The 14,813-nt window shown below is 42.1% G+C and overlaps 1 protein-coding gene across 5 annotated transcripts in view; it reads right to left on the bottom strand.

The window, feature by feature from the left end:
* LOC108156849 (synaptosomal-associated protein 25) overlaps positions 1-14,813 on the bottom strand; it is a 62,004-nt gene that overhangs the window by 6,365 nt on the left and 40,826 nt on the right. For 4 of the 5 annotated variants that reach the window (XR_001775134.2, XM_017288573.2, XM_017288572.2 and 1 more), the window contains exon 6: positions 6,469-6,597. Coding sequence is in view for 4 of the 5 variants with exons in the window: in XM_017288573.2 (XP_017144062.1) it covers positions 6,469-6,597 (129 nt within the window). In the remaining variant the exon portion in view is untranslated. Of the gene's footprint in view, positions 1-6,468; positions 6,598-14,813 lie in introns of those variants that run through there. The other variant, XM_017288575.2, reaches the window with a different exon arrangement.

The raw sequence follows: 14,813 nt of genomic DNA, 5'->3' as shown, positions 1-14,813 counted from the left end.
GCATTGTTACTGCCGAGAGCGATTTTGGCTCATATTTTCTGTATTGCTTACAGAGCTTGTGCTCTTACACGTTGGAATTTGGTTGTCCAAGATTTAATATTTGATCGATTTGTATAAGTATCTGTAGCACGAATTGGTAATTTTCATGGAAAACACGAGCACACGAGCGTTTTTCGCGAATTAGTGTGCGGTTATTTTCACTTTATTTATATTACACGGTGGAGCGTTATAAAACAGACGTCTCATGTTGTTGACGATTCGGTTACAAACTATGTTACAAACTATGCCGTCGTAGCTTTGTGTGCTACGGTTATGTAATTACATTTTTATATAGAATAAAACGGATTTTTTTAAAAACAACTGCTTCTTGTGGTCAAATATCGGCCATTAAAGGCAACTTCGTGGAACCACCGAACACTACTAGTTCGAAAAGATCCAAATCATTATACCACTAAACTACTTTATTTTCCACTTGTCCGGTCTATCTTAGAGCATAGTTCCTACGTCTGGTCTCCTCATTAGGACAAATATCAAGATATGCTCAAGTCTGTTTAAAAACAAATAAAATAAATTACAAGTACAGATAATCACTTACAGTAAATTAGGTTGCTATCCCTATTAGGGTAGGGAAGTGCTATCGTTTGCAGTCTTAATATTATTATTATTAATATTTTTATTGATATGATTCCGATAATCAAGGACGCATGTCCGGATACATGATGGAACTTAAGTCCTTTTAAATCATGATGACCTTCTTTTAACAATTTCAATTCGTTTCTTAACTTATCCTTTTCTTCTGTATGGTTAATTATTGGTACTGTTAATGGCTTCCAAACAATTTTTGGTATTTTACTTATATTGCGTATGTATATAAAAGAATGAAATTGGCTCGTAGCTTTCTGCTTGAAAACTGTGATGAGGTACTAGCATTTTATCATCGGTTCGCACAGTTCGCACACAACAATGTATTATTGCTAAAAAAAAAAATTGTTAAAGTTCTTGATTTGACTTACTATATTGAATTCTAGCATTAGTGTTTACTGGAACTGCCACGAAAGGTAGCAGTAAACTTGTTTACAATAAAATACAAATTTTCCACATGAAAAAAAAAAAAAAAAAATCTAGTAAACGATTTAACTGATCCGAAAAAAATGTTTCGTTTAGTTTTATACCGCTTGGTTAGAAATACCCTAGCATTCTCCAGCGGCCGAGTTAAAAGGTGAGTTACCATACTCCGTGGCTCACCCTTTATCGCGATGTTCAAATAATTGAATTTTAGATATGTACTCAGACCATCTCTGTTATGAATTAATTCACAAAATATTCGTGGAAAACCGTCCCACCCTTTTTCTTGGCCCGAGAAGGTGGGTCTTTCTATTTTCAAAAGATCAGGTAAATCAATATCTTATTTTTGATCGTTGCCCCTTTACTATCCACGCTGTTTTCCTCAGCTACGGTTTGCATCCTAACTTCTAGGTTGCTTAACATGCTTTGAATATCAAATTCCAACTCGCCGATTTGGTCGTCGAAGCTGTCGTTTGTCTCATAGCTATGATAAAACTCCTCAATTTTTGAGCTCAGATTTTCACTGAAGAGCTCAATTTTTCCTATTTCCTTTCTACACTCTCCCAGTTTAGGCTGATCAAACCTCTGCATGGTTTGCTCCAAATACGTCTTCAGGTTTTCCACTATTCTGTCGATTCCCTCAGATACTTTTTCTATGCTATTGTCAATTTTGGGCTCCATGTTTTCCTTTAAAGTTCCAGTCTCCACTGGTTATACCTTCCCTTTCGTTAGGGTTTCATTATTTTTCGACTCTACATACTTTTTATGTATGCCCTCTATAATTTTTATCATTTTTCGTACTGCTGTCTTTCTACTCCATATACTACCAGTGCAGAATTATTGCTTGTAACTTTGTTCATAAGATCTCCTAACCTTTGGATTACATCGCTAGTCAAATGACCAGCTTCAATCTTCCTAATCTTCCTTGCTATTGCGGCTTGAGCCTCTAATAACTTTAATATTTTTTCCGATAACATCTTACTTTAATTTTTTACTTAATAAGGCTTAAAAATAATTTGAAATATGAGGCTTAGCAGATGAGTTCTGCCTCTGCTGTTGTTGTTACTGCTGCTGCTGAAGTCACTGCTGCTGATACCGCTGTTGCTGATGTCGCTGCTGCTGAAGTCGCTGTGGCTGATGTCGCTGAATTTGTAAATGTGGAGCCTGAGTTGCCGAAAAAGCTCGGCAGCTTCCAACATTTTGGGGTCCTGTGTTAATGGTGCTCGTACAGTTCGTTAAATCAAATTCGAAGGTTTAACGTGACATTTGCTGAAAAGTAGCGAACCATAGATCGTTGTGGCCGACCATGGTGACCCGCTATTCGTTTTCGCTTCACTTTCGCCGTCTACTTCTGCCTGCGCAGCGAACTGTCAAGACCGGCTACATAGAGTTCTAAGCGTGGTCCGTTAGTTTCCTTCGCCTCCTCTTTCGTCGTTTGCTTCAGACAGCTCTCGAGACCGGCTGCACATACATATCTCTCTCTCGAATTCGAACTCGAAACAGTGCAAAACATCTCGGTCGTTCACTTGTGCATAACTGTTGGTTCTTTTTCGGTCGTCGCTTCGTTGCTTTGCCGGCGCATGCATTTTGGACATACACTAATAAAAAGTTCTGTAAAAGTGAACGAAAAACGTTTTGTAAACTCGTCGGAACTCTCGCGTTGCATCATTTTTATTCAACTGTGATCGACTCATACACTCTACGTCAACAATATATAGCCAAAACCATGGGCAAAAGGAAAAATAATAGAAGGAGTGGATCATTGGCTATGGGCAATGATAGCGATGCAGTGACAGTTGGCGATGCTCCACCTAGTGAAAGGGATAGTGCGAACGCAGCCACCAGGAAGTGGATTTTGAATCTATGTCCAGTGAAATACCAGGAAAATTTGACTCGTCCATCCTATCATTGAGGACCATACACCGTGGGTTGGGCAATCGTTCGCCGCCCACGCATTATTTCACTTTTTAAATGAACCCAAGTCAATCCCAATCCATTATGTACATGGCCAATCGATCGCGCTTGCCACAGCTGCAGCTGCCCAAGTTCAGCGGAGAAGACACATCTCGGATGGATTCTATCTGGTGGCGGGCTCTCGGCCACCAACTCCTCGTCGTTTATCGCAACCCAATCTTCGGATGGCATCAATCACAGCACGCGGCTCGATGACTTGGCTCGTCAATTTTGGGAAGTGGAGCACATCTTTGAGCCAATCGCTAGGGCTAGGAGGAACTTCACTGCGAGGAACACTTCGTCAACCATCACACTCGCTTACCCTCAGGGGAATACTCTGTTCGCTTGCATATGAAGCGAAGTTTAAAGTCCTTACGAGACTCCTATGTCTGGTCTCGCTTACGTCTGGTCGCACCATTCAAGCCAAGCTATTTCACACACTCATCCGTTTTCTTACATTTTCCATTGCTCTTACAGGTGAAATCGGTAAAATGTATGGCTATGTGCGTGTCTCAATGCCTGACACCATGCTCCAATGCATATTGTGGAGGGACTCTCTTGACGACGACATACAGACCTCCAAATTAAACACAGTCACCTATGGGACTAAGTCTACATCGTTTTTAGCCTTTCGAGCTATGCATCAGCTAGCCATGGATGAGTCGTCTTCGTATCCATTGGCGTCGGAAACCATTCTACAGGACTTCTACGTAGACGACATGATATCTGGAGGCAATTCGGTCGAGGAAGGGCTAAATATTATGCGTCAAACCACGGATCTTCTTGCTCGAGGGAACTTCCAATTGCGGAAATGGGGTTTCAATTCCCCTGATGTGCTTCGTAAAGTCCCAGAAGCCGAAAGGGAAAGTTTTCTAAAGCTGGATGATGGCAGAGATGTAACCAAAGCGCTTGGGCTCATTTGGCAGCCCCATAATGACAACTTTTTGTTTACATTTCCTCCTTAAATAGGAGTTGGCAAGCCCACTAAGCGTTCGGTGCTGTCAACCATTGCACGGTGCTAGGATCCCATGGGTTTGATCGGACCTACACTGGCAAGACACTCTGCAACACTGTGCCTAAGCTTGAACTATGCGCATCGTTCTTATTGGCCAATTTGCTTCGCGAAATCAGGAAAATGGATACCTTCGACTGCCCAATCATTTGTTGGTCGGATTTAACTGTGGTCCTGTCTTGGCTACGAGAGGAACCATCCAAATTCAACGTTTTTGTCTTTAACAAGATCTTGGCCATACAACTTACCAGGCGCATGGATGGACACCTCCCGGTCACGGTTGCCTTCTCTTCACCAGTATCTTGAGCCATGTTTGTCTAAGGTTTAATTAACTTAAAGAACAAATATCGTTGACTGGGCTTAAATTCTAAAGTTCAATTTGGCGACAATAAAATGCTAAAATACACTGCGTTCAAAGAGAACAATGTTCGAAACTAAGCGCAATTCGAAAAAGCTTGAATGCGACAACGTTAAGTTAGTCTAAGTTAGAACTGCGTCCGACCTGAAGACGAAGCAGCGAACGATGTTTCACTTAACTCTATATATAAGAGGAGGAGCTTGAATAAATTTCACCAAGAAATACAATTAAAATATATTGCACATATATACATATATATGGAACAGGCTTGTGGGACTTGCGTGAAGCATTGCTTCACAAGGTTGGCTAGCCTGTTACGGCCGCTCGTTTCGTTTGCGTTCTAGCCGCGTCAGTTCCGAAGCAAGGCTGCATATCGTTGTGCAATTTGTTTGGTTTTCCAGCATCCTTGATACCAAACCTTTCACCGTAATGGGCACCCCTAGGATGCCTTCTGTTCGCCTGAGGGCTTCTGCGAATCTGACGAATGTTGTCAGGACTTGCTCAGCGTTTTCCGGTGTCTCGCAGCAGGTGCACAGCTCTTCTTCCATGTGGCCAAAGCGATGTACTCCTTAAACCAACCGTTGCCACTGAAAACTTGCGTCAGTGCGAACTTAAGTTCTTCATGCTGCCGGTTCATCCATGCTGCAATGTTGGGGATTATTCGGTGGAATAACTTCCACTTGGTTCGCTGGAAGTTCGACGGGTATGCCGCTTATTACCATTGTGGCCTCTGTGTAGACTGTACGTACGCTGAACTGTCCCACAGGGAACCGACTCTGAAGTCCGACTCAATGCCCTCAGTGAACTTTTGGTCCTCGTAGCCTGACCTACGTATAGGATGAATGACTTAGCCACGTTGAATATAAGTCTCCTGCTCGTCGACTTTTGGCCTCTGGGCCGTTTGCGAAACCGCCATAACTACTACGTGAGCCTTTCTGTGTGTCTGATCCAGGTTCTCTCTAAATGAGAGCTAGGTGTCCAGCATAACTCCCAGGTACCTTGTCGTTCTTTTTCATGTAATTGAAGCTCCTCTTACGGTTATCCTCGCCGTCTCCACCTGTTTTCTGCTACTTGTGAGAACCGCTTCCGTCTTGTGCTAGACTAGAGCAGTCGCTTATAATTTTGATGGCCTCGTTCATACTGCCTCCGTCACTGCGACATCATCATCGAATTCCATGATCTCGACTCCTTGCTGGAAGTTGAGGCGAAGGATTCCATCATACATGGTATTCCACAATAGAGGGCCCAGTACGGATACTTGTGGGACCCCTCCCGTGATGGAGTATGAACTAGGACCCTCATCAGTGCTATACATCAGACCTCTGTTGTCCAGGTAGTCGCTAACCATTGTCTGCAGGTATCCTGGGATTTCGAATCTGCTCTGGGAGGACAGAATCCTGTTTCAGGATGCCGAGCTAAAAGCATTTCCACGTCCAGGGTTGACGCCAGGCCGTATTTTTTGGCAACTCCGAGCCATCGTGCACCTTGTCCAAAATCCACACTGGCTGTCGGAGAGACCGCAGCAGCCTCAATTGGTTCCTTGCACTGATGATGCCTTCCAGTATCTTGGCTGCACCGTTCAGGAGGCAGATAGGCCTATATGCCGATGGATCATCCGTGTCTTTCCCAGGTTTTGGGATCAGCACCAGCTTTTATTTTTCCATTTTCCAGAAACACCTGCCATCTGTGACGCATTTGGTATAGGCCTGCGCAATGGTCGTCAAGTGCAGACCTATGGCCAGGTGAAGGGCCCGATCTGGGCTGCCGTCTGGTCCTGGTGACTTGCACCATTATACCGGCTTATGCCCTTTGAATGATTTGCTGCACTCCATGTTAGCTTTACACGCCCCTTTGAGTTGTCCCATGACGTGTGCCACCTGATCATCTTCATTTGACTTAATTTTCTCTACCTTGTAATCTCAGTTTTACTATACGACTATATTTATTCCTGTAATTGCTACCTGTGTATCAACACTACCTCTACGGATTATGCAAAAAATTCTGTTTATTTATTACCTCTGCACCTCAGAGGGAGGAACAGAAAAAACGTTGAAGTTAAAAATACATTTCTGCACTTTACCTGCCAATATATCCTGCTTGTGCCATCATTCCATTTCTGTCATCCATAACTCTTTGAGGTTGATTGTTTACAACTTTTCCATCATCATTTCCTTTCCAAGTTCCATCGTCCTCTTTAAAAGACTGGCTCCTGAAAAGATATGTGAAGAATAATATATGTGTTTATTGAATACATAGGAAATTCTTGAAATTTAGTATTATTTCAATATACTTTTTAAATTTGCAAATTACTTTTCTTATTCCTTCTCAATAATGGTCGTATTCCACCAAACTTTAGTCGAGCTGACTATCAGGTTGTTGGGAAGAGATATAAAAACCTTATGGGAAAAGCAGGAATTGTTAGCTAAAAAAATACTATGCCAATCCCAGCTAACCATCGGATTGGTGAGCAGAGATTTGACGTGAAAATCTTTTTGGCTACAGCTCTTCGACTTATAGAATTGAGTAGGTGGCAAACTATTGTTGAACCTCATGCTATCTCTGTCTTGATTTCTAGATTTGACGGATAAAAAAGACGATTTGGGATTCTCAGAGCTCCACTCTTTCTTTTTAATGGTTTATACTATTTAGTTTTGAATACAAAATCATACAAAAAACGAACGTTGTGAGTTGCTGCGGACACCGCAACTCAACATTTATACCCGATACTAAGTCAGTATGGCTCTCCTCCGGCAGACGCCGCTAAAATTAAACAACACGACAAAGACTGCGTGCGAGCGAGACAGAAAATCAGTCTGCTTTTGGCTATAAAAATTATCCGATCTGATTTAGCAATCTGATAGATATGGTCATTATCTATGATTCTGCGTTTTTAGTTTTCTTGTATCCTTAATATTGTGGATGCAACAGATTTTCGTCCTTTGTGGAGGTGGGAGGGGGTGGCGCGAAATTTTTGAGATATACGTTTTATAGTGAGATCTAACAGGAGTGCGGATACCAAATCTGGTTACTCTAGCGTTAATAGTCTCTGAGATTTGTGAATATCCCCAGATTGTCGTCCTTTGCGGGGGCGGAAGGGGGTGTTGCGAAATTTAGAAACAAATTCGTCTCGGTCTGATATATAAGGAGTGTGGATACCAAATTTGGTTGCTCTAGCTTTTATAGTCTCTGAGATCTAGGCGCTAATGTTTTACTCTAAGCAAAGCCGGCTATGCTACGTGTGTGTTAGAGAAAAACAGGGCGAGAAAAAATGAAACTGTTTTCTTGATGCTGGCTATAATAATAATACAATCCAATTTAGATTCTGCACTCTAAAAGATATGGTCATTCTCTACGATTCTGCGTTTTTGCTTTTCTCGTATCTTTAAAATTGTGGATGCCACAGATTTGCGTCCTTTGCGGGGGCGGAGAGGGGTGTGGCTCGACATTATTATGACATATAACGCTTAAAGATTCATGATGAGCGTAGTTTGACCTACATAAGGGTAAGTGGATTAGCCGAAAAGTTCGAGTTTGTTTAGAAGGAACCACAAAGTTAATCTGACCCAAAAGTTTGTCAGTCCACAATCCCTAGAAGGAGCTTGCGCACGAACCTTACCCATTTACATATTCTAAGATGGTGCATTAAAGGTTGTGTTCGGAGCAGCAGCCGTTAATAGCTAATAGTTAATAGTCTCGTCTCTCTTAAGTTTTCTGTTATCGCGCTCATCCTTTTTACGCTCTCAGTGCATACACGCACACAACTATGTAAAGTTCTTACTTCTTATAAGCCACTGCTTCGACCCTTCCATCTGTCTAGTCGGTTGTTCCTCTTCGAGGCAGTCGGTCAGCAGTCATCTTCGTCGCCCAAAACGCCTAGCTCCTAAAATCGAAGTCCACGGCTACGGCCTCTAACAAAAACACACAAACAATATCGAACAATAAACGCCAAATTGTAACCTTAATAACGGAGCCAATTTTAATTGTAAATGTGGTTACCGAAAAAGCTCGGCAGCTTCCAACAGGTTGGTCTATGCAGTTTAGCCTAGATCGGTAAGGTGTCAAGACTCTACCAGAGTCCCAGCTCAAATTACGAAGGGAATAAATTAAAATAAACTACGAAAACTTATAATTCATCTGGAAAGGAATTGAATATAACAGACTATAAACGGTAAGAAATTGAGAACGAGAGGAGACATATTGTGCGAAGACAGACATAAAGCCAGTTTTCTGGTACTTTTTTAGAGCCTGGATTTTCTATTGATTGAATAGGGCAAATTACTGGAGAACCAGGGAGGCCTGAACGCTGTAGATACGGTCATTTCCGGAACAAATGCGCAAACTAATGCAGACACAACAGTATAAATGGCATAAAGGTGGTCTAATTAAACCTCTGCGTAGCATATATAAATGCCGTCCTAATGCGTGACTGCAATGCGTTCAATTCCATAAATATTGTTGAATGAAAAAATTCAGAGGAACAGTCCGTTTAAACTGCAATCAGTACTTGTTTGAAGCTGACGCGCATTTTCGGCAAGTCTGACTCCAAATTTACTAATTAAAAAAATGGCTCCGTTGTTAAGGTTACAATTTTGAGTTTATTGTTCGATATTGTTTGTGTGTTTACTGACAGTACTTTCTGGAATGGTCGAAGCAGTGGCTTATAAGAAGTAAGAACGTTACATACGTGTGTGCGTGTATGCATTGAGAGACGTGACTTAAGAGCTATTAACGGCTGCTGCTCTGAACAGAACACCACCAGCAAAAGATGGGCGGTCCATTCTATAAGTAATAAACTTGTGAACGAAGTTTCATAGATAGAGTTAAGCAAGGTTTCAGTTAAAGCAAAAGCGTCGAAATCAATCAAGGCACTATTCGTATGTAGTTGTCACAATTTGCCTAACAGACTGCGTACGTTTTGGTAGGGAATGGAAAAAAGGTTATTTAGTTTTTTGAAGGGCCAGTAGTTTTGATAGTATGGTTAGAATCTTTATGTTAATACTCGAGTGACTTGAATAGAATATAATCATGGAGAAGAATCTTAAAGAAGGAGCTGTTCCGCTCATGTTGAAACGTAAATTTGGTCACAATGCTGGGTGCACTTACCGTTGTGCCGTTGGTAGTAATGGCAGCAGGAACTTCGTTTATACCACCGAAAATTTTCAGTTTTCAATTTGAAAGCTTAATATATTCTAGACGATAAGAGTAAGTGTACGATAAGTACAAAGTGTTCAGGTAGGATCTATAGCTGCATTTATCAGCTTTTCAGAATTGCAAAGTTCAAAAAATTCTGGGATAAGATACTTAAGTAAAATGTCGGTTTGTTTCACAGCATAAAAAAAGGTCGATTTTATTGCCTAGTGCTACATGTTTTCCAACAAATCTAATGCCACAGCATATTTGCCATCCGAGATTTCCAGTCAGGAAGGCAATGCTGGAGCTTTTCTATGTTGGCTAAGTCAGGATGACTGTCGGTGATGATGACGAATACAGAAAAAACTTGTCCAGTTCGCAAACCCGCGATAAACGTTGGCAATTGTATAGGCAGAAGGGATGGTACCTGTCTACGGCATGGAAGAAATCGCAAGCTGGTAAACTCAACCGTAGTACTTCCTCCAGCCAACGTAGAATGAATCGGCCTGCTGTCGCTACTTTTAGCCATTTCCCGTATAATCGACGCGTTAAACGAACTGGCTAGTGATTCGAAAATGTCACACAATCCCCTATTAGCTTCAAAAAAGACACCCTGTTTTGCTCATTGGTCACTGGAATTTCATTAGCATTACTAATTTCCATTGCAACGGCAGCAACCAGCATCCATCTCCGTAGCTTTAGCAGCCGTTTATTGCCGGAAAATGATTGGAAAGAGCACCGCAGACCCTATATGCAAGGCTGACCAACGTCTCAAGCGTCTCAAAGAGTAACTCGCGTAATAAACGACAACGACCGAAACCCGCAAGCCAACAGCTATGTGCAAACCGTATATACAAGGGCGGGCGGTGTAAGTAACGTTTCTTGCGGGGAGATGAGCGTAAAGAGAACCGCAAGCCAACAGATACGTGCACTACCGAATATTCAAGGGAAGCCAGTATGGATGGCACTGAACATATTCGGTTGAGCTAGAATATATAGGCTTTTTTTTAAGGTTTTTGAAACAATTAATAAATAGCCTTTAAAAACGTGTCCTGGAAACCACAAACTTTCTTGCTATATTAACAATGAATCAATCTATGCAAAAACGTAACCTCTACATTCAATGGTGCATTTTAATGACAAGAGAAAGTTTCCGGCTTCGATATTTTCCTGGAAAACCATCAAGTTATCAAATGAGCTTACAATTTTTTGAGTGCCGAAAAGACTATTAGTAGTGCCCCTTTCTGTGTGGATAATCGCATGTATCGGTGTTCGAACCAAGAGAGGAACGAAGAGGCATCGCGGAAATCTGGATTAATCTTTAGACCGCCGCCCTTTGGGTAACCCTGGAGGGTTAACTAATAGAGGCATCTCGCATCTTTTCGCAGCGGCATACTTCCTGCGGAATTTTTCTGTCGGCATAACGAGAAGATGCCGTCTTACTCTCTCAGCTCAGCGCGACCCGTGCTTCGGCGCCGTAAGGTTACCCACGTTTGAGAGTGACCGGCGAGTGGAGTTCTTCGTCTGATCGCCTGGGACCAACTTAGAGGGGCTCCATTTACAAGAGATCTGCAAGCGAGACCGCATCAGTTCCTTGTTTTCGGATGCGGTCTCTCACCGTCGACCGCGACTGGCGAACAACCGTGACTGTATTGCCCGGCGAGTATCGAGAGTAGGCCAAGCGGGGCCCCATCGGCCCTTGTTACGTCCTAACCTCGTTTTAGGGATTTAAGGCAACCTTCTTTCTTCCGCTCCCTCTTCGATCGAGCACGAAGCCCTCTAGCTTCGCCCCAGGGGACTCGGATTCCCAGTCCGATCGCGTAGGCACCTTATCACGTGTTCTAGAGACCGGTTCAAAATAAAGCCCGGTAGAATTACATTCCAATAAATCGTACCATTTCGGACTCCGAATCCAACTTCAGCTGACTACGATCCAACAGCTCAGTTCCGAACTACTCCCCGTGATGCAGTTCGAGAAAGTCATAGTAATAGTCAAAGTCAAATAGGATTTATATTTCCTAAGATTTATCATAAAGCCTTATAATAGGAAACTGAAAAAATGAATTAACTGATGATGTCAATAAGCCAAGAAAATTATCTGAGTTAGGTAAAGTAACATTAACATCCGTGGACTAGCGACCGATTTCTCTTCTCCTCTCTCTCTCTCTCTTCTCATCTCCTCTTCTCTTCTCTCCGCCCTTCCGTTCTCTCCTCTTTCTCTCTCTGACCTTCTTCGCCCTTTTTTCGATTCACTTTTTATTATCTTTTCGTCGTTCTACTGGTAGTTCTAGCACGGAAAGTCATAGCAATTCTTATAAAAATAAAAATTTCACCGTAATTTTGTCGCGATGGGAGACGATTTGTATGCGCAAGAACCACTCCCAGCCGACGAGCTAGAGCCAGATTAACTACAGCGTGCACCGCCCTTACATATTGCCACCCCCTATATACGAAAAAACGTAGCGTTACACGCTACAGTTATAAGTAACTATAATTAAATAGATAATTTTAAAAGATTTATTGAAAAGTGGCTCCCAACGTGCGGCCGACTGGGTAGAATAAAAGACTCGGTCGGACCCGTGGATGGATAAATAGAAAACTTTTCTTCCCTTCCAGATAAAGCTAAATCCTTCAGAGGAATTTCAGCTCGAGAAAGACGAGTTAGCTGTTAGAAGACGGAAAACAGAAAGATTGTTTTTATACCCGATACTCAAAATGAGTATTGGGGTATATTAGATTTGTGGTGATAGTGGAAGTGTGTAACGTCCAGAAGGAATCGTTTCCGACCCCATAAAGTATATTTATTCTTGATCAGCATCAATAGCCGAGTCGATTGAGCCCTGTCTGTCTGTCCGTCCGTCCGTCTGTCCGTCCCTATCAGCGCCTAGTGCTCAAAGACTATAAGAGCTAAAGCAACGACGTTTTATATCCGGACTTCTGTGATATGTCACTGCTACAAGTATATTTCAAAACTTTGCCCCGAGCAAACTGAAAACGCAGAATCGTAGAGGATGACTATATGTTCTAGAGGGTAAAATCTGAACCAGATCGTATAATTATTATAGCCAGAATCAAGAAAACAATTTCATTCTTTCTCGCTCTGTCTCTCTCTAACAAACAGGTTTCATGGTCGGTTTTGCCAATTGCAAAATATGAGTTCAAGGATCTCAGAACCTATAAGAGCCAGAGCAATCAAATTTGGTATCCACACTCCTGTGATATCGGACCTTGACCATTTTGTGTCAAAATTTCGCCACACCCCCTTCCGCTCCCGTATAGGAGCGGGGGCATCCACAAATCTCAGAGACAAATATCCACAAATCAGAGATCTTGTGTATCGGAACGGGAAATTTTCTGCTATGGCTGCGGTGCTTTTAATACATACAAACCGAATTGCGAAAAATGCTCAAAAAACTCCAAGCTCAGCACGCCGTAGTTTCAATTCAAAGAGAGGACTTCGTGTGTGCTACGCCATCAGTGGGCAAATACCGATTAGATTCAGTTCCACTAACATTAGTGGCTAGGTCTTACCTAGCCCTAAAAGACTCTGTCCGAAATGAAAAGGAATACTCGTCCGTTCATACAAATCCGTTTACTAGATCGAATCGTCTATGGCCTATTAGATTCAGGAGCAGCTTTTTGTTCTTTTGGAGGCAGTATAGTTAGTGAATTATACATTTAATTCCTTCGCTCAAACACGATCTGTACCTGGGAATTGACTTTTGTTATCTCTCATTTGCTTAAGAAGGTCTAGGGAAAACCGATTTGATCACACATGTGATTGATGTAGGGAACGCCAGACCAGTGAAACAAAGATATGTCCCAGTTTCGCCAGCAGTGAAAAAGGAAATGTACACTAAAATAGACAGGATGATTCCAATTGGGGGTAATAGAGAAGTCAGACACAGCTTGGTCCGCGCCAATAGTGATGGTCTCTAAGCTCGGGAAAGTCCGCATCTGTTTGGCGGAAACTAAACAGTTTCATGAAAAATTATGCTTATCCTTTATTCCTCCGATTAGTGGGATTCTGAACCGTTTACCGAAAGCAGAAGTCATCTCGAGTCTGGACTTAAAGGATGGGTATTGGCAAGTACCTTTGTATATAAAGTCCTGTGATAAGCCTTTACAGTCCCTGGTCGTCCCCGTTACCAATGCCACCAGTACCATGTCACGATTGATGGAAATAGTTCCGCCCATCTACAGAACGCAGTTTTCATTTACATCAAGAAGTACTGTTGGAGATAGCTAAGAAGCTGAGGCGTCCGAGCCGATCCCGATAAGATAAAAGCCATTGCCGACTTCCCAGTACCGAAAAATCTGAGAGGACTGAGAAGTGTTATAGGATTGTGTGGGTGGTACTTCTTTGACCGACGTCAGGACAACCAAGAGGAAGTTTGCGTTTCCAGAGAAAGCAATCGAAGCCTTCAATAAATTAAAACGGTGTCTTTGTGAAGCCCCAGTGTTAAAAAGTCCAGATTTTTGTGACGCGAGAAGTAGGGGGAGTCATAGTACAGGTGGCTAAAGAAGCAGACGAATGTTCGATCTCTTATATTTCGAAAAAACTAAACAAGGCTCAACGCAATTATACGGTAACCGGGCAAGAATGTTTGGCGGCCATAGTATCGCTAAAGAATTTCAGGGTATATGTGGAAAGGCTCGAATCCATAGTGAGAACAGATCACGCCTCATTGAAGTGGCACATGTCTAACTCCGCCAAGAAAATGATCTGAGTTAGATAAAGTAGACGTAGCTGAGAGTCTTGCATAAGAACTGATAGCGAAAATTAATAAGTATACCTCAAATTTTCCCATGTGGTTACCTGGGTATAACGTTCGATCTTCTCGCCGGAAGATCGATCTTTCGTCGATGCAAAGGTGAGTAATTAAGTAAATGTTTGTAGTGAGTTGAAATAGAGGTGATCTCGTCCGGTTCAAATACAACAATACGATCTCTCGAGCCCCGTAACATTCCAAACCTATCATAAAGTAAAATCCTACCGACTTTCCTTTACTCTCGTGAACATTCCTTGATCACCCTTTGGTTGAAAGAAAACACGAAGATTTTTGACTAAAACAGCGAATGAATGAAGTATAGTTACTTCCCACGTTTAAATATAAATATTATGCTAAAACCAAAACAAAAGAGAACAAAAATTAAGTCATAAGAGGGATACCCTGTCCGAAATTTAAGCCTACGTTAAGAATCTTTACCTCATCGTATCTTATGCACGCTCCTTTGAATATCCAACGAATTTCTATTTTTATAGGTTTATAAGACTAATGAGTATGCAACAAC

The sequence above is a fragment of the Drosophila miranda genome, chromosome 2, assembly GCF_003369915.1.
Source record: "Drosophila miranda strain MSH22 chromosome 2, D.miranda_PacBio2.1, whole genome shotgun sequence".
Lineage (NCBI taxonomy): Eukaryota > Metazoa > Arthropoda > Insecta > Diptera > Drosophilidae > Drosophila > Drosophila miranda.
The sequence above is the reverse complement of the archived record's forward strand: the minus strand, read 5'-3'. Positions and strand labels throughout refer to the sequence as shown.